At 39.8% G+C, this 27,668-nt stretch overlaps 1 protein-coding gene across 1 annotated transcript in view; it reads right to left on the bottom strand.

Moving 5' to 3' along the window:
* Positions 1–27,668, bottom strand: part of agmo (alkylglycerol monooxygenase) — a 119,574-nt gene that overhangs the window by 39,970 nt on the left and 51,936 nt on the right. Inside the window, exons 6-12 of the mRNA XM_057833811.1 lie at positions 26,625–26,691; positions 26,484–26,549; positions 26,334–26,413; positions 23,498–23,632; positions 11,995–12,111; positions 6,866–6,948; positions 4,761–4,866 (exon numbers count right to left, since the gene is read on the bottom strand). Coding sequence (XP_057689794.1) covers positions 4,761–4,866; positions 6,866–6,948; positions 11,995–12,111; positions 23,498–23,632; positions 26,334–26,413; positions 26,484–26,549; positions 26,625–26,691 — 654 coding nt within the window. The remainder of the gene's footprint in view (positions 1–4,760; positions 4,867–6,865; positions 6,949–11,994; positions 12,112–23,497; positions 23,633–26,333; positions 26,414–26,483; positions 26,550–26,624; positions 26,692–27,668) is intronic.

Raw genomic sequence — 27,668 nt, forward strand, 5'->3', positions numbered from 1 at the left:
ATTTTATAATTTTACAATTTTACTGTCATTCTTATTTTTTTGGGGTTATTTTTATTGATTTATAATTCCAAAACACATTGTTCATTAATTTTACGAATTTTTATTTTTTTTTTTTTTGCATTTATGATATAATCCGGCATATTTACATCTTTTAGAGTCTAACAGATGTTCATCAATGTGCACTATTCCTATCAAATAAATAAATAAATATGACACTGCCATAAAGCTTTTTGATCATTTTTTAATTCAATAACTACTATTAATTAATTAAACAATTAATGATCATTATTTTAATTTTAATTTCATATTTTTAATCATTATTATTTTCAATGCTCAATTTTAGAATTATTAGTCTTTTACAGTCAGTAATATAAAATTATTAATTTTTAAATTAATAATTCCTATTTTTATTGCTCATTTTTTATTCTATAGTGTTATAATTAATATTCTTTTAGAGCCATTCATTTTTAACAATTATGACTCTTATGGTAATTTTATAAGTATTATTTTCAGTGCGTATTTATTTTATATTATAGTTATTACTCTGTGATGATTGATTTTTTTTATTTTTAAAGTTTCTTTATAATTCAAAATTTTCCGGCTCATTTATTTTATTAATCAAAAATTATTATTACTTATGTGAGGTGTTAATTTAATTTAATGAATTCATGTTAATTTATAGAATCATATTTAATACAGTAATTTAAGGTTAATTGTGCGCTTGTGAAGCCTTTAGTTCTTTTTGATAATTTTGACATTAACTGGACTTGGTGCTGTAAATGATGGCATTTGATACAAATCTATTAAACAAAAATTCGTAAAAAGAATCAGCTTAAATTATTTACTTGTATAACGGAAAGAATAACAAAAAGAAAACAAATTCAACAAACAGTTGCCCTTGTTTAGCCTTTAAAAGAATAGAATGACTACCAATGCTAGCTTCAACACAGTGGCCGTCGTAATTTGAATGCCTGAAAACTCATTGACGTATTTAAAATTTTGAACGCGGACAACAAATAACGTGTGTTTTCTTTCACTTGCACCTGAGCAGCACAGATGTGAAGTCGCGAAAGGCACACGTGCAAATCCCCTCAGCCGGCTCTAGTTAGCGGCAGACGCCGCTAATTGTTTCCAGACACCTCAAAAAGGGGGCAGGGGTAGGGAAGGGGCGCCCGTAATGAGAGGTCAGCCGCCGTGTACAGTCCAGCGCCAGCGAGACTCGCCAATTTCAGGACTTTGCACACAAAACAGACCACGCAAACACCCGCGCGCATGCATAAAATTAGCGTAATGACAAAAAAGTGACTTCATCGTTCAACGTCAACGTCTAAGTTTATTTCTTGCATAGAGAAAACGCATATGTCGGATGTGAAGTCTTATAACGTGTATCATTTTTCACAAATACATGTCATTGTTTAGGTGTACAGTGATCCCTCAATTATCATTGTTAATGGGGACCAGAACAGACCGCGTAAAGTGAAAAACCGCAAAGTAGTGTCACCCCCTGCCCCATTTTTAACACACTTTATTTGTGTTAATGTATATCGATAAGTGTTTATAAAACCATATAAATGCATGTTATCATTAGAACTTTAAAGAAACCCCTTTGAGACCCAAGCATGCTGCTGAAGGACATGATACATTTGCGTCTCTAAACCAAAAAATGCACTGAATTTGGTTGTTATCGCCACATCTGGGAGAGGATTGAACGTAACCTTACCCATTATTTGGTGAACAATTTAGAGAAGTGCTTTGTGCCACACCCAGGGGCGCTGCCAGGGATTTTGGGCCCCATGAAAAGATATCACTTTGAGCCCCACTACCAGTGCTGGGACACACACACATTTAGAGTATCAACTACGTAGTTTCCTGCATTCTGGTGAACCTTTACACACTAATTTGTGCATTTTCTTCATTAATTTAAAATGAAAATAATTTTTTGTAAAGATACACCGTATAGAGCAAAAATGAATAGACTGATATCATCTATAAGAAATGTACTGAAGGCCATCTTTTACAACCTAAATATATTTTATTAGAAATATTCTCAAAGCAAATACCATAATGAATGACTGAATACATGTTTTGTTTTAACTTTAGTATACATTAGGGATGTCCCGATCCAGGTTTTTGCACTTCTGATCCGATACCGATATTGTTTTGCACTTCCGATCCAATACCGATACTGGCAAATACTGATACCGGCCTATCTGAGCATGTATTAAAGTTATTTATCCTCCTTCCTTAGTTGTCAGACTCATGTTGAAAAAGGTTTTAGTACTCTTGATAACAACTAGCCAGCTGAATTAGGTGAGTTTGAATAACACACAATGGTTGGTAACAAGAAACTGACCTGTTTATTCAGTGACAAACACAAAACATTATAAATAACAAACAGAAATGGCATAGTCAGTCAGTAAAACGTGCAAATAATATTGTAAACTGTCTTAAAAAAGCAAAACAAACAAACAACCTCAGTGGAAAATCCCACAAACCCCCCAAGCTATTAGATGGTTTTAATGTTTCGTGCATTAGTAACAAGAAGGTTTAAATAAACGACTATTTCAGAATCAAGTTAACATTTTAAAATAGTAAATAAAATACTCAAGTCCCCATTCTGTACCAGCAGCTTTAAACTACATTCAATAAATTTAATTTTGCAAATCAACAGTTAAAGTTGTTAAAATTGCTCCCGTTATTCCATAATTTCCCTTCTGTCTACTTTCAACATGTGAAAGCTTTAAAACTGTTTTGGCGGCTGTTTACTAACGCATCGAGTTTTCAATACTTCAATGTTGCTAACGCCGTCGAGTCTGTCATCATGCATCTAGTTCTATATACATATGATATCTATTATCTACATTAAAACGATGTTGACGTAGTTTGTAGCGGCTGTCAGCAGCAGTCAGGTATTGTTGTGTTTTTTATCTAGCGGCATGAATTGAGCTAAAGCTGTGAGTTGAGCATTGGCATTACCCAGGTCAATGACAAGCATGATATTTACTCTCGGGACGCAATGCGGTTCGTTTCTCATTGCGTCCCGAAGACTGCGCTGTGTAGTAGTTCCGCTTTACTTGACATATTTCAATAATCAGAATTTGGATGTTTGTGAATCGTTCTCGAATCTTCCACGGCCGAATCGCTCAAGGATGTAATGACGCCTGGGCATGTTGTACCGTGGTTCTAAGTGTTGGATGGTGCGTCTTTACTCACGAGAGATAATGGCTCGTCATCCAGAATGAATTCTTCGGCAATGACTCTTGTTATTCCCTGGGCTTTGGGACTGTCGAGTGCCAGTTTGTGACGCATAGCAAAAGTTTCTGTCAGTGTTAGTTGCGTAGGACCTTTCTTTTTGTCTTCGGTTTTCTTAACATACTTCTCATATTGTTTGTGGTGGTATTTCGCTAAATGCTTGATTAGGTTGGTTGTATTAAAACTTCTTACAGCTTTACCACCACGCTTGACTTTATTGTGGCATATGTTGCACTCTGCCTCTTCGTCTTTGTCGTCCTTTAAGGTGAAATGATCCCACACAGCCGACATTTTTACCGATAAAGTCTCTCGGTAAATTGGGAGACGGTAATATACTGTGTCGAAGGTGTGCCGTAAAATGCGGACCGGATTTTATGGAAGCCGAAGCAAAAACTGGAATGGTTTATGTAAATCAGTGCGCTGGAAAACCCGGACCGGAGGAAAAGAACTGGATCGGAAGTCTGGATCGGAAATTTTCCGTGTCGGCCGATCCAATACTGGTGCGCATTTTTTTGCCCATATCGGTGTTCGATCCGATCAAAATATCAGATCGGGACACCTCTAGTATACATTACAGTATAACAGCATACAACTGTTTTAGTATGACGAGCTTGCTAAGGGTTTGCCTGCTGTACTGATTAAATGTAAGCTAAAAGTGGAGCAAAGACTAGCTAGCAAACAATTACAGTATTTCATTATGGAGTAGGCTTAGCCTCATGTGGAAAATCGCAATCTCCCCTATCGGCTACAGCACCGAAGCGAGGTCCCTTGTTAACAAACTAAATTCAATTGATGACAAACTAAATTCAATTAATTCTTGACAAACTGGATTCAAGCTGATTTAAAAAAAAAAAAAAAAAAATTCCACACCAACTTTCAACATCTGTAGGATACCAAAAAATGTCGTCATGATTTGGAATCCATGTTTTTGAATGGTGAATATCGCTCGTTGAGGCCGGGAAAATCCCGCATTTCTTACGGAGTGAGCTCCAGATGGGGCTGGAGTGGGCTAAGATAACAGGTTAATTTTCAGCACTACACTGAAACAAAACACTACCCTTCCTTTATGAAGTTACTTTGTCACATCCTGTTGGCCTTTTCTACCCCTGTCCTGTTTTGCTTTCCTTTCTTTCCTCTTTTGGTAGCCCGATTTTTGTTTTGAAAAAAATTCTGCAGTAGCGGGCACTCCGAGTCATTGACTGATGTAAATGCGCACTGCTGCTCCCGGTCTGATCGAAGGAAGGGCAGACCAAACCATTTAATGAAAATACAGGGATTGGGGGGAGGTGGTGGTGGCTGGCAATACATATGCTCTCTGGGTTTTTACTTTTTGCCAAAAACAAAACAAGAGAAAGGAACCCTTCGTTTTATTCCTATTGAAATTATAATGATTAATATTTAAATTTGCAAACGATTACCTATGGCGCCCCTGGCCACACTGCAACTGCTTCCTGGCTGCTCATCTAAAATAATATAATATATTTGGTGAAACATCAAAACCACCTTACCTGTGTGGGCACAGTCAGAGCGGAGTTGGGAGGGCTCAGGTGACTGTACTGCAGCAACATCTCCATAGCAACGCAACGTAGCATCTCTAAAATGGATGCCGACGGCCTGGAGAAAACATGCACATGCATATTAGGAAAACAGTTCCTAAAAGCGTGGAAAAAGTAAAGAGCCGTGAGGAAAAATGGAAGAAAGACAGGTTTTCCTCCTAGCAGGTAAATATTGTTCTTTTTCGAACCCATGTCTGACTTCTCTAAATAATAAAACATAGTCTTCAACAAACATGAAGGACAAATACGGAACACTTGTTCAAATAAGTGGAAATGTTTGCTTGCTTCAAATTGTTTGGAGACAGCAGGAAGAATTTTGCTCACTTGGGCCTGACTTGTATAAAGTTTTTTCCCCCCCAATTTTTGACAGAATAAAATTCTAGTTTATCAAAAGCATGTACAGTGGGGCAAATAAGTATTTAGTCAACCACCAATTGTGCAAGTTCTCCTACTTGAAAAGATTAGAGAGACCTGTAATTGTCAACATTGGTAAACCTCAACCATGAGAGACAGAATGTGGAAAAATAAAACAGAAAATAACATTGTTTTTTATTATTATTTACAATTATTTCCAAATTAGAGTGGAAAATAAGTATTTAGTCAACTACAAACAAGCAAGATTTCTGGCTGTCAAAAAGGTCTAACTTCTTCTAACGAGTTCTAACGATGCTCCATTTGATACCTATATTAATGGCACTTGTTTTAACTCATTATCGATATAAAAGACACCTGTCCACAATCTCAGTCAGTCACACTCCAATCTCCACGAAAGAGCTGTCGAAGGACACCAGAGACAAAATTGTAGACCTGCACCAGGCTGGGAAGACTGAATCTGCAATAGGTAAAACGCTTGGTGTAAAGAAATCAACTGTGGGAGCAACTATACGAAAATGGAAGACATACAAGACCAATGATAATCTCCCTCGATCTGAGGCTCCATGCAAGATCTCACCCCGTGGCGTCAAAACGATGACAAGAACGGTGAGCAAAAATCCCAGAACCACACAGGGGGACCTAGTGAATGACCTACAGAGAGCTGGGACCACAGTAACAAAGGCTACTATCAGTAACACAATGCGCCGCCAGGGACTCAAACCCTGCAATGCCAGACGTGTCCCCCTGCTGAAGCCAGTACACGTCCAGGCACGTCTGCAGTTCGCTAGAGAGCATTTGGATGATCCAGAAGTGGACTGGGAGAATGTGTTATAGTCAGATGAAACCAAAATAGAACATTTTGGTAGAAACACAGGTTCTCGTGTTTGGAGGAGAAAGAATACTGAATTGCATCCGAAGAACACCATACCCACTGTGAAGCATGGGGGTGGAAACATCATGCTTTGGGGCTGTTTTTCTGTAAAGGGACCAGGACAACTGATCTGTGTAAAGGAAATAATGAATGGGGCCATGTATCGAAAGATTTTGAGAGAAAATCTCCTTCCATCAGCAAGGGCATTGAAGATGAGACGTGGCTGGGTCTTTCAGCATGACAATGATCCCAAACACACATCCAGGGAAACGAAGGAGTGGCTTCGTAAGAAGCATTTCAAGGTCCAGTGTGGCCTAGCCAGTCTCCAGATCTCAACCCAATAGAAAATCTGTAGAGGGAGTTGCTCTAGAGGAGATCTGCATGGAGGAATGGGCCAAAATACCAACAACAGTGTGTGAAAATCTTGTGAAGAGATACAGAAAACGTCTGGCCTCCGTCATTGCCAACAAAGTGTACATAACAAAGTATTGAGATGAACTTTTGGTATTGACCAAATACTTATTTTCCACCATGATTTGCAAATAAATTCTTTAAAAATCAAACAATGTGATTTTCTGGGGGGGTTTTTTCCACATTCTGCCTCTCGTGGTTGAGGTTTACCCATGTTGACAATTACAGGCTTCTCTAATATTTTCGAGTGGGAGAACTTGCAAAATTAGTGGTTGACTAAATACTTATACGCCCCACTGTATCATGAATAAGTTTTTGGGGTCCATTTAGGTTTATGACAATACAGTTGAAATGAAATGAATGTCTGTCGCCATCAATGTCAAACAATGAGTGAGAGTACCTGCAGTCAATGATGAAGCCCAGCGAGGTAAGCGTGAGCAGAACGTAGCCGCTCATCCCCAGCACGGACAACTGGCTCAGCATCTAGGGTCCAAATACAGCATATGGCATGACTTCCACTGGAAAGCTGTAATCAGCATCATTGCCGCTGTTTACAGGCTGCTGCCAAGGCAAACAGGCCTGAGTGCGCTGGCACACTGAGGAAACACGGCAGCTCGGGAACAAGAAAATCCATTTTGGACTTCGACTGTTCACTGGTAAAAGACTGTGGGATGGACTATTTAGTCCAGTACTTCTCAAATAGTGGGGCGCGCCCCCCTGGGGGGGCGCAGAGCGATGCCAGGGGGGGGGCGCATGTGTCCTCAGGGAACATGCTTTTTCTTTTTTTTTTTTTTTGCCGGACTGGAATAAAGTGTACTTGCACATCCACTCAGTGGGTGGCAGTGGCGCTCTCATTTTCAGAGTGCGTGCAGTATTTTTGAACTAAGGAAGAGCACTCAGCACACAGAAAACAGATATGAAGAGCAGTGCGCCGCCGCCGTTTTCGAAAGCCGTTTTCCGACCGGACTCACTCACGAAGCGACCCACTGTCTTGTCCGGTTCTCACGTCGCCGCCCGAGAAGTGCCATTTTCGGCTTGGGATCGTCACGACGACCGCCCTCACCTACGGTTCTACCTCGGCCGCCGAGAATGCGCTTTTTTCGTGCCGTTTGCCTTTTAGCTTTGACTTTTAATACAGTGGGGTGATGAGGAAAGACTACTGTTTACTGTGTCTGAAAATAATTATAGCGGACTGCCACAAGCCAAATCAATTAAGACGCCACTTAAAGACATTCGTCCCCAATCTCATTGATAAGCCGCTTGATTGTTTTTCAGCGAAAACGTGCCGAATATTGCCAACAATCGTCCTGCTTTGTCAGTGTTATATCAGTAAACCAGTGAGCAAGGTTAGCATGCTCACTGCAAAATGACTCCACACCATTGCAAAGGAGGTAATACTGAGTGTGAGCAGCAAAAATAAAAACTGTCCTTCTGTCCAAGGACACTCTTTTTTTCCCTTTATTCATTTTTGTTTTTTCGGTCAAATTTTTTGGCGTATTGTCCTCATGAGTAAATGTTTCTAAACAATTTGAATTTGTTATTATTTACGGATTTTATTACATTTTATTTTTCTGTATCAAATGGTCAAAAATACCTTGAGTGTATTTTTACAGTTTGAATGTGACTTTTTTTTTTTTTAATTCAGGCAAATTGATGCACGTCAAGTCTTCTCTGTTACAAACAAAAACAATGTTAATAAAGTTATACTTTATTATAAGTTGATCTGTTACTTTTTTTCTTTATTAGAAAAAAAGGACACAATGTTAGGCAGATGCGTATTTATAATAGTAATTTTATAGACGAATAATACTATTTACAGTGGCGGCGGAGAGTTTGGGGGGGGCGCGAAACATTTACGTCTTGCTTGGGGGGGGCGTAACAGAAAATAATTGAGAAGCACTGATTTAGTCCAAGTATTTCGCTCAGTCGATGGTCAAATAAAAGACAATATTCAGGTTAAGGTCAATATTCCGTTTTTTAGTCATTCTAAATGATCCCTGTATCGCAGCAAACATGTAACTTTTCGCTAAACAAGCTATCCCATTGCTTTCTACTGCCAATAAAAGACAATCTTTCACAAAACTAAAAAAGTCATGAGTTTCTTCCTCACTTTCTCACAAAGCGTTTGGCATTGTCACGTCACGTATTTGACAGCAACAAAAAAATCTCGTAAAAATTTTTAAAATTCAGTACCGTAATTTCTGGAATATTTAAGCGCACCAGATTTGTAAGACGAACTGGCCAAAATTCCCAAAATTTTAGAAATACACCCACATATATGCCGTACCTGACTATAAGCCGCATGTGTCCAAGTCTTAACAATGAATATTTACATAGATATTACGCCAACATTTTTGATTGATCAAAAATATATTTATTAACTAAATAAACACGCATCAACACCACCAACTCGTGTTGTCTGAATGCTTAAAAACAAACTTAAAAAAAAAAAAACAGGTCACCACAAACATATGTAATCCACTTTACCTTGCTTTCTAAACTTGAAGTTGATTAAATCCTCTTAAAAACGGTTAACAGCTAGCGCTAGCCCTTATATAGCGGCTTTGTTGTAATATACTGTGCAGTTTTTTTAGCAGCCCTTTTAATTTTCGTCTTAATCTTTTGGACGAAAATACCTTTTAGTCTTAGTCATATTTCAGTAATTTCAAAATGTGTTCGTCTTAGTCTAGTTTTAGTCAACGACAACTCAGAAAAATTCTGTGTAGTTTTAGTATGCAATTCTCAAAATATTTAAGTCCTCCAATCAGTGTTGTTTTTGGCAGCCCTTTTAATTTTTGTCTTTGTCTTATGGACGATAATACTTATAAGTCTTAGGCTACGTTCATACTACAGGTCTTAATGCACGAATCCGTTTTTTTGTCATATCAGTTTTTTTGGCGTGCCCGTTCAGACTGCCTTTGTCCATTGAGACCGTTCAAGTATTACGCATGCGCACTAATTCGCAGTCCGACACGCACTGAGCAAGAAGACCCGCATGCGTAGAAGCATCTAAACAAATGACACACGTCACCCGTCATTCCAGGGATATCATATTTTGCTTTTCAAAAGGAGGACACAAATAACAGACATAAATAATCCCCGTTTAGGCTTATATTCAAAGTTTATATGGATCGATAGCATGCACGCACCGTCCGTGCATGTCACACACACATACGGGCCGTTTGCCCCGACTCTCGGCCGTGTAGGCAATGTTGAAATATTGCTCACTTGGAGCAGAGAGAAAACTGAGCATTCTCAGGCTTATCCTCAACCCATTTTTATTTTTTATGACTGTTGTCAAGCCCAGCCCTTCCCCATAAGCCGTGTTCACTGCAAGCTAGGCGCTATTAACGCACAGCTGCATCGCTACGGTAGAGTCTCTCTCGCTATTTGATGACGTAATTGCTGCATGAAATCCGATTTGGGAGAGTGGACAGTACAGACCGCCGCGACAGTCTGGAAAAATGTGGCCCAGATCGGATTTGAACCACAAACGAAAGTGACCCAGATCGGATTTGAAATGGTCCAGTTCTATGCGACTTGTCACATTCAGACCGTCAAGTTAATGCCTCACTCGAGTCGGAAAAACACGAAAAAATCGGATTCGTGCATTAAGACCTGTAGTATGAACCTAGCCTTTGTCATATTTTACTCATCTCAAAATGTGTCTTCTCTACTTTTTGTTGACAAAAACGCATGAGTTTTTTTCGTCTAGTTTTAGTCGACGTTGACTAATTTTCGTATGTAAAATACAAAAATTTGCTCCTCCCAAAATAGATAAATACAGGTTTCTAACTATTTCGAATGAACATTGATAGACGAGCACATATTGTAGTCTTCAGGGACATAGTACAGGAAAACAGTACATTATTTTCAATTCTACCTAACTGGACGCCACGAACTGTATGTAAAAAAAAAAAAAGTGCGAGAGCTTAAGTGAACGCTCGTTGTTAGAATCAGCCTAATGTTAACGCGAATGCTATGCTAATGCTACGAGTTACATTTAGTGTGTGATGATCACTCAGCACAGACCTTTAAAGGCTAAACCAACATTGCATGTTCTCTCTGGCCAAGATAACAAAACAAATCTTACAGTGTGTGTGTCTGTGCAAGCCTTGAAAGCAGCAGCATGTCACGAGTGACACAACCACACAATGCTACGATGCAGGCTAACGACACATGAAATGTCACAATTTTGAACATGTGACAGAACGCATTTTTGTCTCGATTTCGTCTCCTCAGACGAAAACTGACATTCGTCTAGTTATGTTTTAGTTTCACAAAAGACGTTTTTAGCTCGTTATCGTCTCGTCACTGTCATGAAAAAAAAAGCGTTTGTTGACAAAATAGTTTCGTTGTCGTCATCGTTGACGAAAACAACACTGCCTCCAAGTACCAGTTGAAAACGGCTAATAAACGCTTGCATCACGTTCTCTTGTCTGTCGTTCATTCAATCACCAGGATTTGTCAGTCAGTCGGTTACGGATTCACTTCATCAGGCTGTCACTTAGTCTGTCGCTCATTCACTCACCAGGATTGGTCAGTCAGTCGGTTACACTTTCACTGACCTGCTAAGTCACTCACCTAAACAGTAAGTTAGCATTAATAGGGTGTTACTCAGTCAGTCACACAACTAAAGCAGAGAGTCTGCCACTCACTCATTCACTGAATGTTTCAGTCAGTCAGTCAATCTCTCAATCTTTCAGTGCGTTGGTCAGTCGGCCAGTCACTCAGCCAACCAGTCAGCCGAACACTCAGTGACACACTCACTCTACGCTAGCCATAGCATCCCGTTAGCTGGCGCACACGCGCTTGAGTCCATCAACACAAACGCGCCGCATGATTTATTGCGGGAGGCATCGAAGCTCCCGTTGTTATTTTCCTTCGCCAAAGTCTTGATTGCCGCATCCTGAAGGCTATTTTGCTTGGGAAAGGCTCCAGTCCACAATTAAGGCCTTTGTGTCGACCGCCGGACCACCGGCTGCCGTTTCGGAGCCCCGGAGGTGTGCGTGCGTGCGGCACCACAACTAAGGAGCGCCCCGAAAAAAAGAGGGGCAATTTTATTTGGGAGTTTGGAAGGAGTTTGGGTGTGACGGCACTTCTCGGCTAACCAAAACTATGCCCGAGGGGGGAAAAAAAGCCTTCCAAAGATAACTGCCGAGGAGACCCGATGCTTTATTTTTCTGACGGAGGAGGAAGGGAAGGGGGTCTTTTGGCTCGGGCAAGTGGAAAATAATAGACAAAAGTTCCTCCGAAGGGGAAGGCCCATCAGTCATCCTGTCACCGTGTAAGACGCGGCTCGTTTTTCTTTGCTTTTTTGGGGGAAGTCAAAGCATCCAGCGGCCGCAACAAACTGTGTCATTAGTTCAATCATGTTGGTTGACGAGTAGTCTTCAATTAGGGAGCTGCAGACATTCTCCTGCACGGACCTGACATCTTGGGTCATGTCAACACTGTTGAATTTTTCTAAATAAGACTTGCCAAAGGCATTTTAACCAAAGAAAATGCCCTCATGCGACAAATACGTACCGCCTGGTTCTCGAAAAGCTCGTGGTACGTGTGCAGCACCAGCAGGAAATGTGTCACCACGTAAGCTTGTAATGGCAGAGAGCAGCTGGGATCGTGAGGCTTCTCTTCTCCGGTCACCTGCCAGTGGAAAAGAAAAAATGGAAAAAGGCAAGACTTGAAACCACGGACCCGCAACCACTCAAGGATCATCAGTGCCAATTGGAAATGGACAAAGTGACCCAAAAAATGGATATTTTAAACCAGATTATAAGCTTCTTAGGTCTTTTCAGGCATGCTTTTGTGGCTCTTCTCCTAATACAGTGGTCCCTCTACTTAGGAACGTCTCTACATACAGAATTTTCAGGTTAAAACACACTTCAACGGGGAAATATTGCCTCTTTTTACAAAATAATTTTAGGATACGATAGGCAAAAATACAGTATGGCTGGTACTCGCAGCTACCAGAGTTTACTGAACGTAACATACTTATTGCTGCTCTGCCATTGGCTATTGCCTAGCATTCTTTGCATCCAATTGGCTGAGAGGGACCGCTATTGTATTTGTATGTGGGGATCTCAGCGTCCTCTTTATCCGTCCTTGAGTGTATGAGTGTATTAAAGTGCACGTGACACGAAAAAGCATGTTTATTTCATAATACACGCGGTATTATATGCTCCTGAATGATATGGACCGCTTGGATGTGTGTGGAAGCGATCGCTATATTTATTTAGTTTTTTAATCCCGCGCCGTGAAAATGAGTGACTTCCGGCTTCGGTCTTGCTTTGAGGAGGAGGGCGCTGTGACGTGTACGGTTGAAGGCGTCCTCTTCACTAAACAGCCGTACTGTTGTGTATGAGGATTTAGGATTCAGCTGATTTTGCGGATTAATACGTTTATTTTTCGCATCACGCCAGCCAAACGGCTGCAGAAAAATCTTGCTTTATGAGGGAGTTTCAAAAGGTTCCCATTCACCGTGGACATTGGCCAAAACGAGCCCGACTACTGTGGGACCATTGGATTTACAAGGAAGTGAGTAAACATCTTGTTTTGTATTATGTCAAATACGAATACAGCGATTACAAAGTAAACACTACAAACTTTCTTTAAATAAAGGACTACTTACATTTGATCATTGATAGGCATGTAAAAAGCTCTCCACATGCACATTAGCTGCACAACAACTGCAGCCGCCCTCCTCCGGGGAACGAACTGTAAATTGCTCTCCGCCGGGCGGTTTGCTGATCCACAAAGACAATCGACAACCCAGTCGTCATGTCAAATAATCCGGACTAGTTACGTGTGATTTTCCGCTTCGAAGACTTTGACACATCACTCGGTTTGGGTTAGCATGTCGGCTAGCTGTCAAGCCTCTTGGTTTGTTTACATTCTCCGAAGCCGGGGAAGGGGAAATGACATATGTCCGATTCAGGTGTCATAAAATATCGTTCGGGCGGTGGGACAGTAAAGGTGAAGTCAACAGTTTTGACCATTATGGAGTAATTTTGCCATGTCGTCCTGAATAAGTGCATTTTTATCATTTCATATCCCATTTAGCACAAGACTGTTATTTTTAATGACCATGCCATTTATTTAGCAATTGGGGAAAATACTTGGATAAAAAGAATATCCTGTAAAAATATTGAAGTAAAGAGACAGAAACAATGACATTTTGCAGCTCACTTCGTCGCGTTTTCCTCGTTGTGAATAGTTGCCCCGCGACCGGCTGACTGGTCCTTCTCAAGCCATTTATTTAGCTATTGGGGAAAAATACTTGGATAAAAAGAATATCCTGTAAAAATATTGGAGTAGAGAGACTGAAACAATGACATTTTGCAGCTCTCTTCGTCACGTTTTCCTTGTTCTGAATAATTCCCCCTCAATGGGCTAAATAGTAAAACCGATGAGCCCAGACTCCCGCTGACGTCATCCACCTGTTGGGGACGCGAGAGCCCTATAATGGTAGGCGTGGCTAACTGGCAGATTAAAAGACTAATTTCTCGTCATCTGCGCTTTGCTAAATTGTTGTATATATTCGAATCATCTCAAAATATGATACTAATTCACATAATATTGCTGTTTAAGACTTTTTTTCTCCTGTCGTATGCTCTTTTAACTTTTATTCTTTATTCTTGTTTTGTTTTACATTATGCACAACTCTGTTTATTGTAACATGTATTTATTACATTTTTGATGCATTTTTATTAGGGCTGTCAAATTTATCACGTTAATGGTTGGTAATTAATTTTTTAAATTAATCAAGTTAAAATACTTAACACAATTAACACATGCACGGAATGCCCCGTTCATGCGTTGCCTCAAACAGTTAACAATGACGCCGCTTTTTCATTGCAAGCGGAAAGGCAGAGAAATGCAAGTGGACACCAGCGTTCATTGGACCGCGCCTTTTATTGGCTTAAGCTTTGGCAGCCACTACTAACAGTCATGGTTCCCCAACTTCCCATCATGCATTTGGGCGGAGCAAGAGGCGATCTTTTTCATGACACGCTTAATCGAACACAACGCAGAACATATTGTATACCATTTGCAGCCACTACTGACAGTCATGGTTGCCAAACTTCCCATCATCCATTAGGTCGGAGCAGGAGCCGTTCTTGTTCTTAACACGCCTAATTGAGCACGACGCAGAACATACTGTATATCATTTGCAGCCACCACTGACAGTCATGGTTCCCCAAATTCCCATCATGCATTTGGGCGGAACAGTTACGTCGCCACAGTATCATTTAGTGAAAGCACAACAAAAATAATATTCCTATCTCTCAAAAAAATAATGTTCACAAAAAGAAAAGCGCTCAATGTAAAGAGAACTGGGATTCCCAATCAAAATAGCAAAATGCAATATGCAAAATACACATAAAACTTACTCAGACTTTTCCTTAGCTAGATCTCTAATTAATTTAAAACTCGCCATTGACACCTTGTGGTTTATTTCAATCACTAACTTACGTAGTTAAAGACACTGTGGAAGAACGGCAGGGAGCCCGATGTGACTTTTTGAGTGAAAATTTTACAAATTTTATTAAAACGAAAACATTAAGAGGGGTTTTAATATAAAATTACTATAACTTGTACTCAAATTTATCTTTTAAGAACTATAAGTCTGTCTATCCGTGGATCCCTTTAACAGAAAGAATGTTAATAATGTAATTGCCATCTTGTGCATTTATTGTTATAATAAACAAATACCGTACTTACGTACAGTATGTTGAATGTTTATGTCCGTCTTGTGTCTTATCTTTCCATTCCAACAATAATTTACAGAAAAATATGGCGTATTTTACAGATGGTTTGAATTGCGATTAATTACGATTAGTTAATTTTTAAGCTGTGATAAACTCGATTAAAAATTTTAATTGTGTGACAGCCCTAATTTTTATGCTTTATAAAAGATTTATATCTGAATTTTGGGGGGCTTGGAACGGATTAGGGCATTTACATGGAAACGTGTCTCTACTTACAGAATTTTCAAGTTAAGAAACTACTTCCGGATCCAATTAATTTTGTAAGTAGAGGTACCACTGTGTATATATGGCAACTAAACTCAGTGTTGTTGACTCTTAATAGAGTTTCAAAGTCCTTTCAGGTAGCGTGGTGACTGTGGATTTTTCCAAATTTTTTTTTTTGCCAGTGACATGTGAAACCAAACATCAGTCAGTTTGAAGAGTTTGAGTGGAGGATAAATATTTTCTATTTCAAAGTCTGTCGGCTCTTGTCTGATTTGAAACTGGGAATGAATGCCATCAAAGGTGTGGAGGACTCATTTCTGTCTCCTAATGGAGCAACCGCAAAGCCACCACTTATCTGCATTCGATGGAAAATATACAGTGTGTCGACATGACTGCTGTTTGGCCCACTAAGGGAACCTCTGTTGTGGAAATATTGTTGTAGATCGCAATAATAAACATATGAGAAAAGGCGCGTCGTCTTTGGGGAAATTGCATTAAGCAGCCGACGAGAATTACCACTTACATGTCTGCCAGAATTTTGATTCATAAAAACATAAGTTTGTTTCGTTTTACAGCAACACTATTTAACTTTTCAACTTTGGTCAATATTAGCGACGCCGGTGGACAAAAGCAGTAGTGTTTTGATTTCAAGTACCTATAAAAGCAAAAAGCATGTTTATTTCATATTTATATATATTTTATGCTCTTGAATGAAATGGATCACTTGGATGTGTGTAAAAGCAATCGATTTATATATACAATTTTTTTTTAAATCCCGCACCATGAAAATGAGTGACTCCCTGGATTGAGGAGGAATGCGAATGTGACGTCGCCCTGGTCAACATCTCACTATACATTCTTCAAACCTTTTCTTTTATTTATCTTTATTTATTTATTTATCTCACGATACAGCATTGCTTTATAGCATGCAGATGGACTGCAGATTCATCTGATTTTGCGGATTAATTCGTTTATTTTTCGCATCACGCCAGCCAAATGAGCTGCAGGGTTTTGTTGCTGCACCAGGGAGAGGCGTATGAGCCTTTTTATGTTTTAAAAAAGTTCCCATTCACCGGAGAGATTGGCCAAAACAAGTCCGACATCAGTGGGACCATTGGACTTACGAAAAAGTGAGTAAACATCGTGTTTTGTATTATGTCAAATACTGGGATAATGGCACACGTTTTAATAGGGAGGTGGCTTGCGTTTTGTGGGTGACAATGCTTCTTGTCCACCGAAAAGGCCACTTGGTCGACAACCGGCGGCTTGTCGCACACCGCCCTCGCTCCTCTTCGCATGCCCGCTTGGAGAGCACTACACTCCTTTTATGCTCATGCGCCTCTCCATATCATCCAGACTTCCAATCCCCTCTGGCCTCTTCGTGTGCCTGGCAATAGACCACTATCCTCGGGTTGGCCTCGGGCAGCTACGCGCTCCTGCGACGTCGGCCGGTTTGTCCAGCGGTCATTCTCCAGCTGCTTCCCTGGCACTCCTGCCCGCAGCAGGGGAACGACGGGCTGTAACTTGCTCGCCGCCGGGGGGGTTGCCGATTGGTAAAGACAATCAACAACCCTGCTGCCGTGTGACATGTTCCGGGGTGGTTTTGTGTGATTTTTCGCTTCGAAAGGCAAGAATAAAACTTGGAAACACCGCTCAGTTCGGGTTAGCATGAAGGCTAGTTGTCACGCCTCTTGGTTTGTTTACGCTCTCCGAAGCTGGGGCAGGGAAATGACAAAAGCCGAACTAACTCCGGTGGCATAAAATATTGTTCGGGGGTTGCAAGAAGTCGACAGCTTTGACCATTAGGGACCATTTTAGCACAAGACTTATTTGTCATGATCATACCATTTATTTAGCAATTGGGGGAAAATACTTATAAGATAAAAAGAATATTCTGTAAAAATATTGGAGTAGAGAGATTAAAACAATGACATTTTTCTGCTCTCTTCGTCGGATTTTTCTCGTTCTGAATAATTCCCCCTCAATGGGCTGAATTCAAAATCGGATGAAATTGTGACCCTGCCGACGTCATCCTTCAGCTGGTGACGCTAGAGCGCTATAATGACAAGCAGGGCTAAACGGCAAATTAAAAGACTAATTTCTCGTCATCTGCGCTTTGCCAAATTGTTGTATATGGTCGAATTGTCTCAAAATATGATTCTAATTCACATAATAATGCTATTTAAGATTTTTTTTATGCTGTCACAGGCACTTTAAGAAAAACTGCGTTTCCCATGAGGACCAGCGCTGCGTTTCCAATGAGGACCAATGTCGGAAAATCCTTAATTAATCAAAAATCAATCTCCCGATCGCCTGCAGATCGATTAAACAACATTTCTGTTTCAAGTGGCTGTGTTAAGGATAAATTTTAATAATTTAATGAATCCAAATGTGGCTAAACAACAGCATATGACGGTTAGCAAATTTTGACATAGTGCGGCTGACCCCCACCATCCCACCCGAACCCGTCAGCGCTGACCAGTTAGGTTGGCGGGGGGGCCTCACGCCAGCGAGGGAAAGCCGGGCCAATATTTTATTCTGTATATCCTGCTAGCCTTTATTTTCCTCCTCAGACAAAACTTGTTGTCTCGTTGGTCTGCCATATTTGCAGAATTCGCGTGGGCGTGTATGCATCAACTTCGTCTTAATAATGAATGGGGAAAGTGACGGATGCCGTAAAGCAGTCAGCACATTTGTAGTTTTTTTGTGTGGCAGGGTTCCTACCACAATCTTCAAAGTTAATTAGTGCTGGTGAAACCAATACAGACCTCCTCAAGATACAATAGAGGTGTCTTTTAACTAAAATTGATCTGAAAATATTTTATAAAGGTTGAAAAGTTACCTAGTGTTGGTTTAATGTATTCTAAAGGAAAATATATTTCTAGAGTTATAATTTAAAACAACACTTTCTTTTATTAAAACATATAATTGTGTAATATTACTTGAAGACTGTATTTATGAAGACTTTTTAATGCATTATTTGTTGTTGTTGTTGTTGTTTTTTTTCCATTTCATCATCCATTTTTTACCTGTACTGTACATCATTTCTTTTTAAATGTATTTTGGACTATTTTTTACTGTAATTTTTACTGCATGTTATTTTTTTCCAAATATAATTGTGCTTATTTCCAATTTCAATGTTTTGTACATTGTTCTTATTAATTTCTAATCACAAATTTTAACTAGGATGAAAATTAGGTCATTTTCTGGAGTAAAAAAAATACTGTACGGCACTAATCCATTTTGAGGAATTTGTCGAGTCATTTGGAAGATTAAAACGTGTTGTGCCAATAAATTGTTTGGATTGAAAAAAATGCACAAAAATATAACTTTTCAGGTTCTTTTTTTCGTATTGCTCTGTGTGCAGGCCCGGAGTGGCTAATCGGGAGGATCGTGACGAGTCCCGGTGAGCCGCCCAGCCAGGAGGGCCGGTCCGGGTTTTACACATTTTCAATAGTAATATAATTTTTTTGTTTGGTATTTATTCATGACAGTGAGTATTACTTACATGCTGTTATCACTGTTCCTGTGCGCAGTCTATAAAAATAAAATAAAAATTTTAAAAAATAAAAAAAGATTGGTTTTTTTTCTTCAGACACATCCTGGTGTGTGCAGGCAAAAACAAAAAAAAAAAACATGCAGCTAACCCGCTATTCGAAGTCTGTTTTGAGCCAAATTAGCTCGTTGCTCGGATCATGGGTAAAAAGAGCAAGGGTGGAGCCGAAAAAATAAGAATTACAAAGAGAAAAGCACTCATGAAAGATGCTGAAAAATGTGCAAAAATAACAATTTTTTTAATGCAACAAGCTCGCGGCCTCAAACGACAGAGGATTACAACAAAAGTGGTAAGAATGTAATTTACAACACGTAACTGGAAACTTTGGCGTGTAGCACCACACAGGTACAGAGCAGGCAGGTAGGATTGCCATGTTCAGTGAGTGAAAATTACAATTAATATCATCAATTAAGTGGCATCTTTAAAGTGCCATAAAATTGATCAGAATGCTCTGTAAAAAAAAAAAAAAAAAAGGGGGGGTTGGGGGGTTGGGGGGTTCTGTTACGTTTCTGCCTTGGAAATGTCTGTACCTGTAAGTATTTTACATATATCGGTATGTATAAGGGGAAAAGCTATATGAACAAAATTTGTTATTCGGTCTTACTGGATGCAAGATCACCTCTACGTCATAGACTTCATAATGGTATAGACGGGATCGGTCATGCACTGTGCCTCGCCTTCAAGTAGGGGGCAGCCCACATTAAGAGGAGCTAATCACAAACACACGCACGCAGCGATCTAATGCCGGATTTCTGTTGAAAAAGTACGAAAGCTGTACCGCATTCAAACAGGGAGGATTGTCTCAGGAGTAATTCGTTCGAGGATTGAACGTAATTATCATATTTTTCGTACCATGTGAAAAAAATCAATGGGAGAAATTAGCCGCTACTGCACTGGCGATATAGTTCGCAATATTTACGTAAAATAAATGCTAAGTGCACTTTTTTTTTTTTTTTTTTTTTTGCTTTTAACCAAGAATCGAGATTGTTTACGTCCATACATATATAAAGAATTTGGGGATTTAAGCATTTATTCATTTATTCACAAGAATTTTCATCAGAAAAGCTCTGTTTACATAAGGCAGACGCTAGCTACATTCACTAACAGACTAGCATTAGACTTTGACATATTTACTGTACATAAAATAAATGCTAACTGCACGTTTTTTGTTGTTGTTGTTTTTAATAAAGAATCCTGTTTTACGTCCATATCTATTAAGAATTCGGGGATTTAAAGCATTTCTTCAGAAGAATTTTCACCATATAAGCTCTGTTTACATAAGGCGGCCTCTAGCTACATTTACTAACAGACTAACATTGTACTTTCGACATATTTACGTAAAATAAATGCTAACTGCACGTTTTTTTGCTTTTAACAAAGAATTGAGATTGTTTTATGTCCATATGCATACAGAATTCGGGAATGTAAGCATTTATTCACAAGAATTTTCAACAAAAAAGCTCTTTGTCTGCGATTCCACTCTCTCGGCTTTGACGGCCTCGCCAACAATGCAAGCCCCCTATTTATCGGCCCCGTGCCCCGTGTCTCGTCAATACATTATGAAGTCTATGTCTACTTATAGCTTGTAGCTCAAGTGAAGAGTGGTGTCAACATTGTATTTGTATACCGGCATGTATTGTACAGTTGTGTTGAATGCATGCATGTTTCGCAAACTTAAACCAATTACTTCTTATAAAAACCAGAAAAGACCAAGCCTTGTATTTTGTTGGAGGACATTCAATGTTAGCTAGCTGTTGGGCAGTGCACAAGGAAACACACCGTTTTGGGCAGTACACTTATATATTTTTCTATTTTTTAAGTGCTAAAAAATAACAAAATAGTCTAGAAATGCAATGGCATTTCCAAAAGAAACAAAAATATACACGTTTTATCCTTTGCAACACTCCCAGAAAAAGAGGAAGAGGTTTTGAACTTTTGTTCAAATATATATGGCGGAAAACACAGTCAAGGCTGAAAAAGCAGTTTCTGCTCTCGCACCCCTCTATAAAATAAACTGCTGTGTCTAATAGAACAATATGTCTATATGCTGCCATAGCAGATTCATGGCGCATTAAGTCCCCGAACTATTTTTAATTTGTCCGTTTTACCCTGAAAACCCCCGTTTACAGACGTCGCCCAACTGCTTGTGTATCAACCCAGCCAAAAAGAAGTAATTATCTGTATTATTCAAAATGTCTGTCATTTTTAGCTTAGAATCATGAATTGATGTCTAATATTTTGTTCAAAAAAAAAAAAAAAAAAAAAACGACTTTAGAAAATTATTTACTCGCATATTTTAAAGTTTTAAACAAAGGACGTCAAAATGAAAAAATTGGCGTCTGTAAAAAAGTCACGGATATCTACCTCATAACTATCACTTACTTGTATTTTTTTTCGTTACTGTCACATTTTCCCCAACATTTTAGATGTTAAATAATCGATCCAGACAAAGAAAACTTGAAAAAAATACGTTGATGTCAGCGATTTCTGCATCGCGACCCTTGTTACATTATCATGTTTTCACCCATAAAATCTCCGAAAAATCCAGCTGTGGCCATTCACAGCTGTGTCTTGACACTTGATGATACATGCTATATGGAGTTTTGGATCGAAACAAGGTAAAGGCGCAATAATATCTTGTTAAAATCATGGCGTCTTTAATTCTGATCTCGCGTGCTCTCACCTCCAGTTAGGGTTTTGCTGTTTAAAATTTTATATATATTTTTTTTAAATGCCCTTCTGGTCAAAATTGTTCTTTCCTCAGAAAATTGGCATTTTAAGCTTTCCAATGATGCATCACACGTGCAAATCGGACAATTTTTAAATTTGGCCAAATTGGGTTCTCAGAGCGAAACTTCAAGTCACCTCAGTGTTTTCCGCCATTTTTTAAAAAAATTGTATCGGATTGGGACTCTTTGTCGGCATATTCTCAAAATAAGGTTACTCGGATGCGGGTGCAAAAACATGCGATCGGGACAAAGGCATGAAATTCCTGTGCTGAAAATGAATCCCACTCCAGCCCTGTATGTTTGTATCTCTTGTCTTCTTCCACTGAATGACTTTCAACTACAGATTCGTGCTTTATTTCATCTCAGAACTAAGGGGCAGTTTACATGGCGACTCTGCGACACAAAGACGCAATGACTGAGTTGCGGACTCGCCTCGCGTGCATATGGTGTCGGCGAAGACAGAAGGCGAAGACGGAAAATTCTGAATCCTGTCTCCAAAGTGGAAGAATCCGATTGCGGGGGGTTGAGGGGGGCTTCCTCGGCATACATATCAAAGGCTCCTGCGGCGCGAGACTGCGCTGTCAACGTCAGCACTCGTACACGTCACATTGGGCATGCGCAGCGGTGCTACTAAACATTAAAAACAGCAAATATGGCGGAATGTCGGCTTTAATTTACTGTTTTATTAATATTTTTAAATTAAATATGTTGAACGTTTCAATTTTTGTGCCTTTTTTAACAAAAGAAAAATGACATTGCTTCGAGTGGGCCGGGATATTTTTTTACAGGCTGAGGGAGCTTGGTGGGGTCAAAGTGCACCATTCTCTGGCGCCCAGTAAATCTGCACTGCCCCCGAGGGCCTGGCATGAATACTACATCATTTTCATGCGGAATCGCGACATTGTTCAAATGGAGACGCAAATGCAAATTTGAAATTTTTCGTATTCTCAGAGAGTCACCATGTAAACGGCCCCTAAGTTGAAATAAATTGTGGCTCTTAATTCAGACAAAAGTGGTACTTAGCCAACATTTGTTGCATCTTATGCTATTAGAAATCTTTAAATACTTAAATTTAATTACTGTTGAATTTTTACAATTAGTGGGAGGGCTTGGTCACTCTCTCCTGAATTATTTTTTTACTCTAACAAGTTTCCGGAATTGATTTTTTTATTTTTTATTTTAAGTTCCACTGGGACAAAAATGAGCTCATTAGGTCATCTGGTTTTTTTTTTTTTTTTTTTACTGGAAGACGTGAGTCCATATTTCGGAATTTGCTGAGTCATTCGACCTCTTTCTGTCATTTGGAAATGCAAAAAAAGTGTCTGAAAATAAAGTGACCAATCACAGACAAGTGGGGGTTTCCCTAAGTAGCCAGGCCGCCCTTCCTCGACACACCTGCAGTTACGTCGGCTCGCTCTTCATCTGGCGAGCGTCACCATTTCATGGGCGTTTGGCTTCCAAGGCTGCCTTTAAGGGGCCGATTGAATCGTAAACATTTTTTTTTCCTAGAGTCACGCATGAGAGAACTAAATATGTGCCACCATCAACGTTATTTCAAAGCTAACCGCCGGCTCCTTCCACTGGAGCCTTTGTGGAGACACGCACACACACATTTCCACTGGGGCTGCATGCGGTTTTAATCCCAGAGACGGTGAAAATGAACTTATTGTGCTCTGTCTACAAAGGCTTTTCAGCTTTTATTTGATGTGGCCTAAGTGATAAATTCTCCTTTTAAATGATTTCGGCAGGTCGCCACAAAGTCCCGCACCCACCTTGGGAACGTGATCGTAGTTGCCCAGTCGAGGGTATCCTGGCGTCCAGCTGGGACCCTTGACAAAAGTGGACACTTTGTCGGCAAGGCTCGCGTAGGTGGTTGACCTTCTCCACAAGGACAAATAATAGTGGAACTGGGAAAAATAGATAAAAGAGCAACAGTATGAGAGAGGGAAAAGAAATTAGATGTTTTGCTCGTATTGAGTTCATGTTTTATGGCAAGTCGTCAAACTTCACATACACGCGATGACGTAAATTATTGTAATTTAGGGTTGACCATTTCCATTGTATAGGAGGTTCAATTTTGGTAGCATTTACAGAAAATCTCTGGGACAAGTTCCTTTTTGAAACACCTCAGCAAAGGAGTGGGAACCTCTTACGATACGATACCATTTGCGATACAAAGCTCACGATAGCAATGATCTGTCGATATGGCCATACAACGATTATCGATACATTGGTCAGGAAATCATTGTAGGATATTCTACAAAAAAACTAATAAACAGAAAACAAGCTTCTTCTGTGAATTGGAACGAGTTTATCACTAGTAGACGTCCAATCCATTTGAACTGGCAGCGAATCCCATTTCAAACAGATTGAACGTCTATGGCTGTCAGTGGCAGTCAATGCCAGGCAATGAGGTAATTTTGGATCATTTAAGGTCATTTACCTGTTGATTTTCAGTTACTTCCTGTTGATTTTAGGGTATTTCATGGGTCACTTAGTGTTGATTTTGAGTTACAGTTGAGGAAGTGACCTGGGAATCACCCAAATCAATAGGCTGTGACTCAAACTCAACAGGAAATGACCTGTAAATGCCCTAAAATGATCAACAACTGACCTGTAAATGCCCTGAAAATTGGACAGAATGACTGTGAATGCTCTGGTTTCGAATTAACGAACATTCCCAGTCTAAATGGATTGGGCGTCGAGCACCGTCAATGGCAGCCATAGAGTTAACTGAGACACTATTTTGGTGGAAGAATTTGGTAGCAACTTGGTGGTTCCTTTTTTTTTTTTTTTTTTTTAAACATTGACACCTTTTTAAAACGATATCTCGATTCTTGGCAGGAGCATATCGATAACCTTTTGGGATCCAAAGTATCACGATATATCACCATTTCGATGTTTTGTCACACCCCTACCTCAGGAAATGGCAAAAATATTAACTTTAGAGGGGTCACTTCAAACCCAATTGGGAGGCTTCCTGTGTGTTTTCGAGCATGGCTTATTGAGACTTTTTGTGGGTCTATTCATGACATACACGACTATGGCTTCAGGGGGTGAATTTCTAAAAGAGATTTAAAAAAGAAATAATTTAAAAAATGGTTACCATAAAAATTGGAACAATGAACACTGATAATTACCCTTAAGCTGCCATTTCAAAACAAAGCGAGGAATGACTTCCTAAGACTTTTGTGGGTTTTACTGAAGATACTGTATATACAGTGTATCACAAAAATGAGTACACCCCTCCCATTTCTGCAGATATTTAAGTACGTATATCTTTTCATTGGACAACAATGACAAAATGACACTTTGACACAATGAAAAGTAGTCTGTGTGCAGCTTATATAATAGAGTTAATTTATTTTCCCCTCAAAATAACTCAAAATATAGCCATAAATATCTCTACCCCTGGCAACAAAAGTGAGTACACCCCTTAGAAACTACGTACATCCCTAAATGTCCAAATTAAGTACTGCTTGTCATTTTCCCTCCAAAATGTGACTCGTTAGAGGAGTGCTGTCAGCATTGCTGCAGAGATTGGAGAGGTGGGGGGGGTCAGGCTGTTAGTGCTCAGACCATACACCGCACTCTACATCAAATTGGTGTGCATGGCTGTCACCCCAGGAGGAAGCCTCTTCTGAAGACGGTACACAAGAAAGCCCGCAAACAGTTTGCTGAAGACATGTCAACAAAGCACATGGATTACTGGATCCATGTCCTATGGTCTGATGAGAAGGGCGTAGAGTGCGGTGTATGGTCCGAGCACTAACAGGCTGACCCCCCACCTCTTCAATCTCTACAGCAATGCTGAGAGCACTCCTGTAATATTTTAAACTTTTAAACAAATTACGTCACAATGAAAAAAATGTCTGTAAAAAAGTCACGTTTATCTATCTCATAATTATCACCAATTTGTATTTTTTTGTTAATGTCGCATTTTCTCCGATATGTTGGATGATAAATAATCGATCCATACAAAAAAAGTTTGAAAAAACACATTTAAAAGGGTAAATATAATGAAAAAGAAAATCTCGACCACTCCTTGATGTCAGCGATTTCTGCTTCGCGACCCCTGTTATATTACCATGTTTCACCCATAAAATCCCCAAAAAATCCAGCTGTGACCATTCACAGCCGTTCTTGACACTCAGTCATGCTACAGTCATACATGCTACATGGAGTTTTTGGATTGAAACAAGGCAAGTACGCGATTATATCTCGTTAAAGTCATGGCGTCTGTAATTCTGCTCTCTCGTGCTCTCACCTCCAGATAGGGTTTTGCTGTTTCATTTTTTTTTTTTTTTTTTTTTCAAAAATGCTGTCCTGTTCAAAATTTTTCCTCCCCCAGAAAATTGAGATTTTAATCTTTCCAGTCATGTATCACACATGCATATAGGACAATTCTGACTTTGGCCAAATTTGGGGTCTCAGAGCGGAACTTCAAGTCACCTGAGTGACTTTCATGTTGCCAACTCAAACTAGTCCCTGTGAGTGATTTTGAAAAATTCCTGAAGGTATATTCAGCAAGATTTGGAAATTAGCCTTTAAAACAACTTCAGGCATGATTTCTTGAGGTTTATTTTGGCTCTATTCAGCATTTTTTACCTGACTTGTCATTATTTCAAAAGAGTTGCTGGGGTAGACCAAACCATACACCACCTTGTCCTTCTCTGGGGAGAATGTACCTTAAAACACAACCCAACAATTAGTTGCGTTACTATCGCGTCAGCATTGGCCTCCAATGAGTTTACTTACCAAACAATCGATCCCATATGATCAAAATTCCACCATAGTTTTTGTCAATGCAGTAGAGGTTCCTTCCTGTTGGGACGTTTTACAATGAAACCAAATTTGGACTAATGGTAAGAACGACTGCTAAATGACGACAATCTTCACCATGGTGAACTCTGTGATGCTTGGGAGTGTTGAAGATCCACTCGAGAGGTCCCAGGTCTCGGATTATCTATTAGTAAATAAAAGGCCTTGAGGTCTAGAGCAGGGGTGGGCAAACTATTCCACAAAGGGCCGCTGTGGGTGCGGGTTTTTGCTGCGACCCATCAAGAGGACACCTTTTCACCAATCTGGTGTGTTATAAGTGCAATCAGTTGATTGCAGTCAGGTGCTTCTTGTTTCCATTGAAACCTCATTGGTTAAAAGCTCGGTGCTGGATCAGTTGGAACAAAGACCAGGACCCACTGCGGCCCTCGAGGACCGGTTTGCCCACCCCTGGTCTAGAGGATTGAAAGTCTGTGAAATACAGTGGGGCAAATAACTATTTAGTCAACCACTAATTGTGCAAGATCTCCCACTTGAAAATATTAGCGAGAACTGTAATTGTCAACATGGGTAAACCTCAACCATGAGAGACAGAATGTGGGGGGAAAAAAACAGAAAATCACAATGTTTGATTTTTAAATAATTTATTTGCAAATCATGGTGGAAAATAAGTATTTGGTCGATACCAAAAGTTCATCTCAATACATACTTTGTTATGTACCCTTTGTTGGCAATAGCAGACGCCAAACGTTTTCCGTAACTCTTCACAAGCTTTTCACACACTGTTGCTGGTATTTTGGCCCATTCCTCCAAGCAGATCTCCTCTAGAGCAGTGATGTTTGGGGCTGTTGTTGGGCAACACGGACTTTCAACTCCCGCCACAGATTTTCGATGGGGTTGAGATCTGGAGACTGGCTAGGCCACTCCAGGACCTTACAAAGTCACTCCTTTGTTGCCCTGGCTGTGTTTTTGGGATCATTGTCATGCTGAAAGACCAAGCCACATCTCATCTTCAATGCCCTTGCTGATGGAAGGAGATTTTCACTCAAAATCTCTCGATACATGGCCCCATTCATTCTTTCCTTTACACATATCAGTCGTTCTGGTCCCTTTGCAGAAAAACAGCCCCAAAGCATGATGTTTCCAACCCCATGCTTCACAGTG

The sequence above is a fragment of the Corythoichthys intestinalis genome, chromosome 4 (assembly GCF_030265065.1).
Source record: "Corythoichthys intestinalis isolate RoL2023-P3 chromosome 4, ASM3026506v1, whole genome shotgun sequence".
NCBI lineage: Eukaryota > Metazoa > Chordata > Actinopteri > Syngnathiformes > Syngnathidae > Corythoichthys > Corythoichthys intestinalis.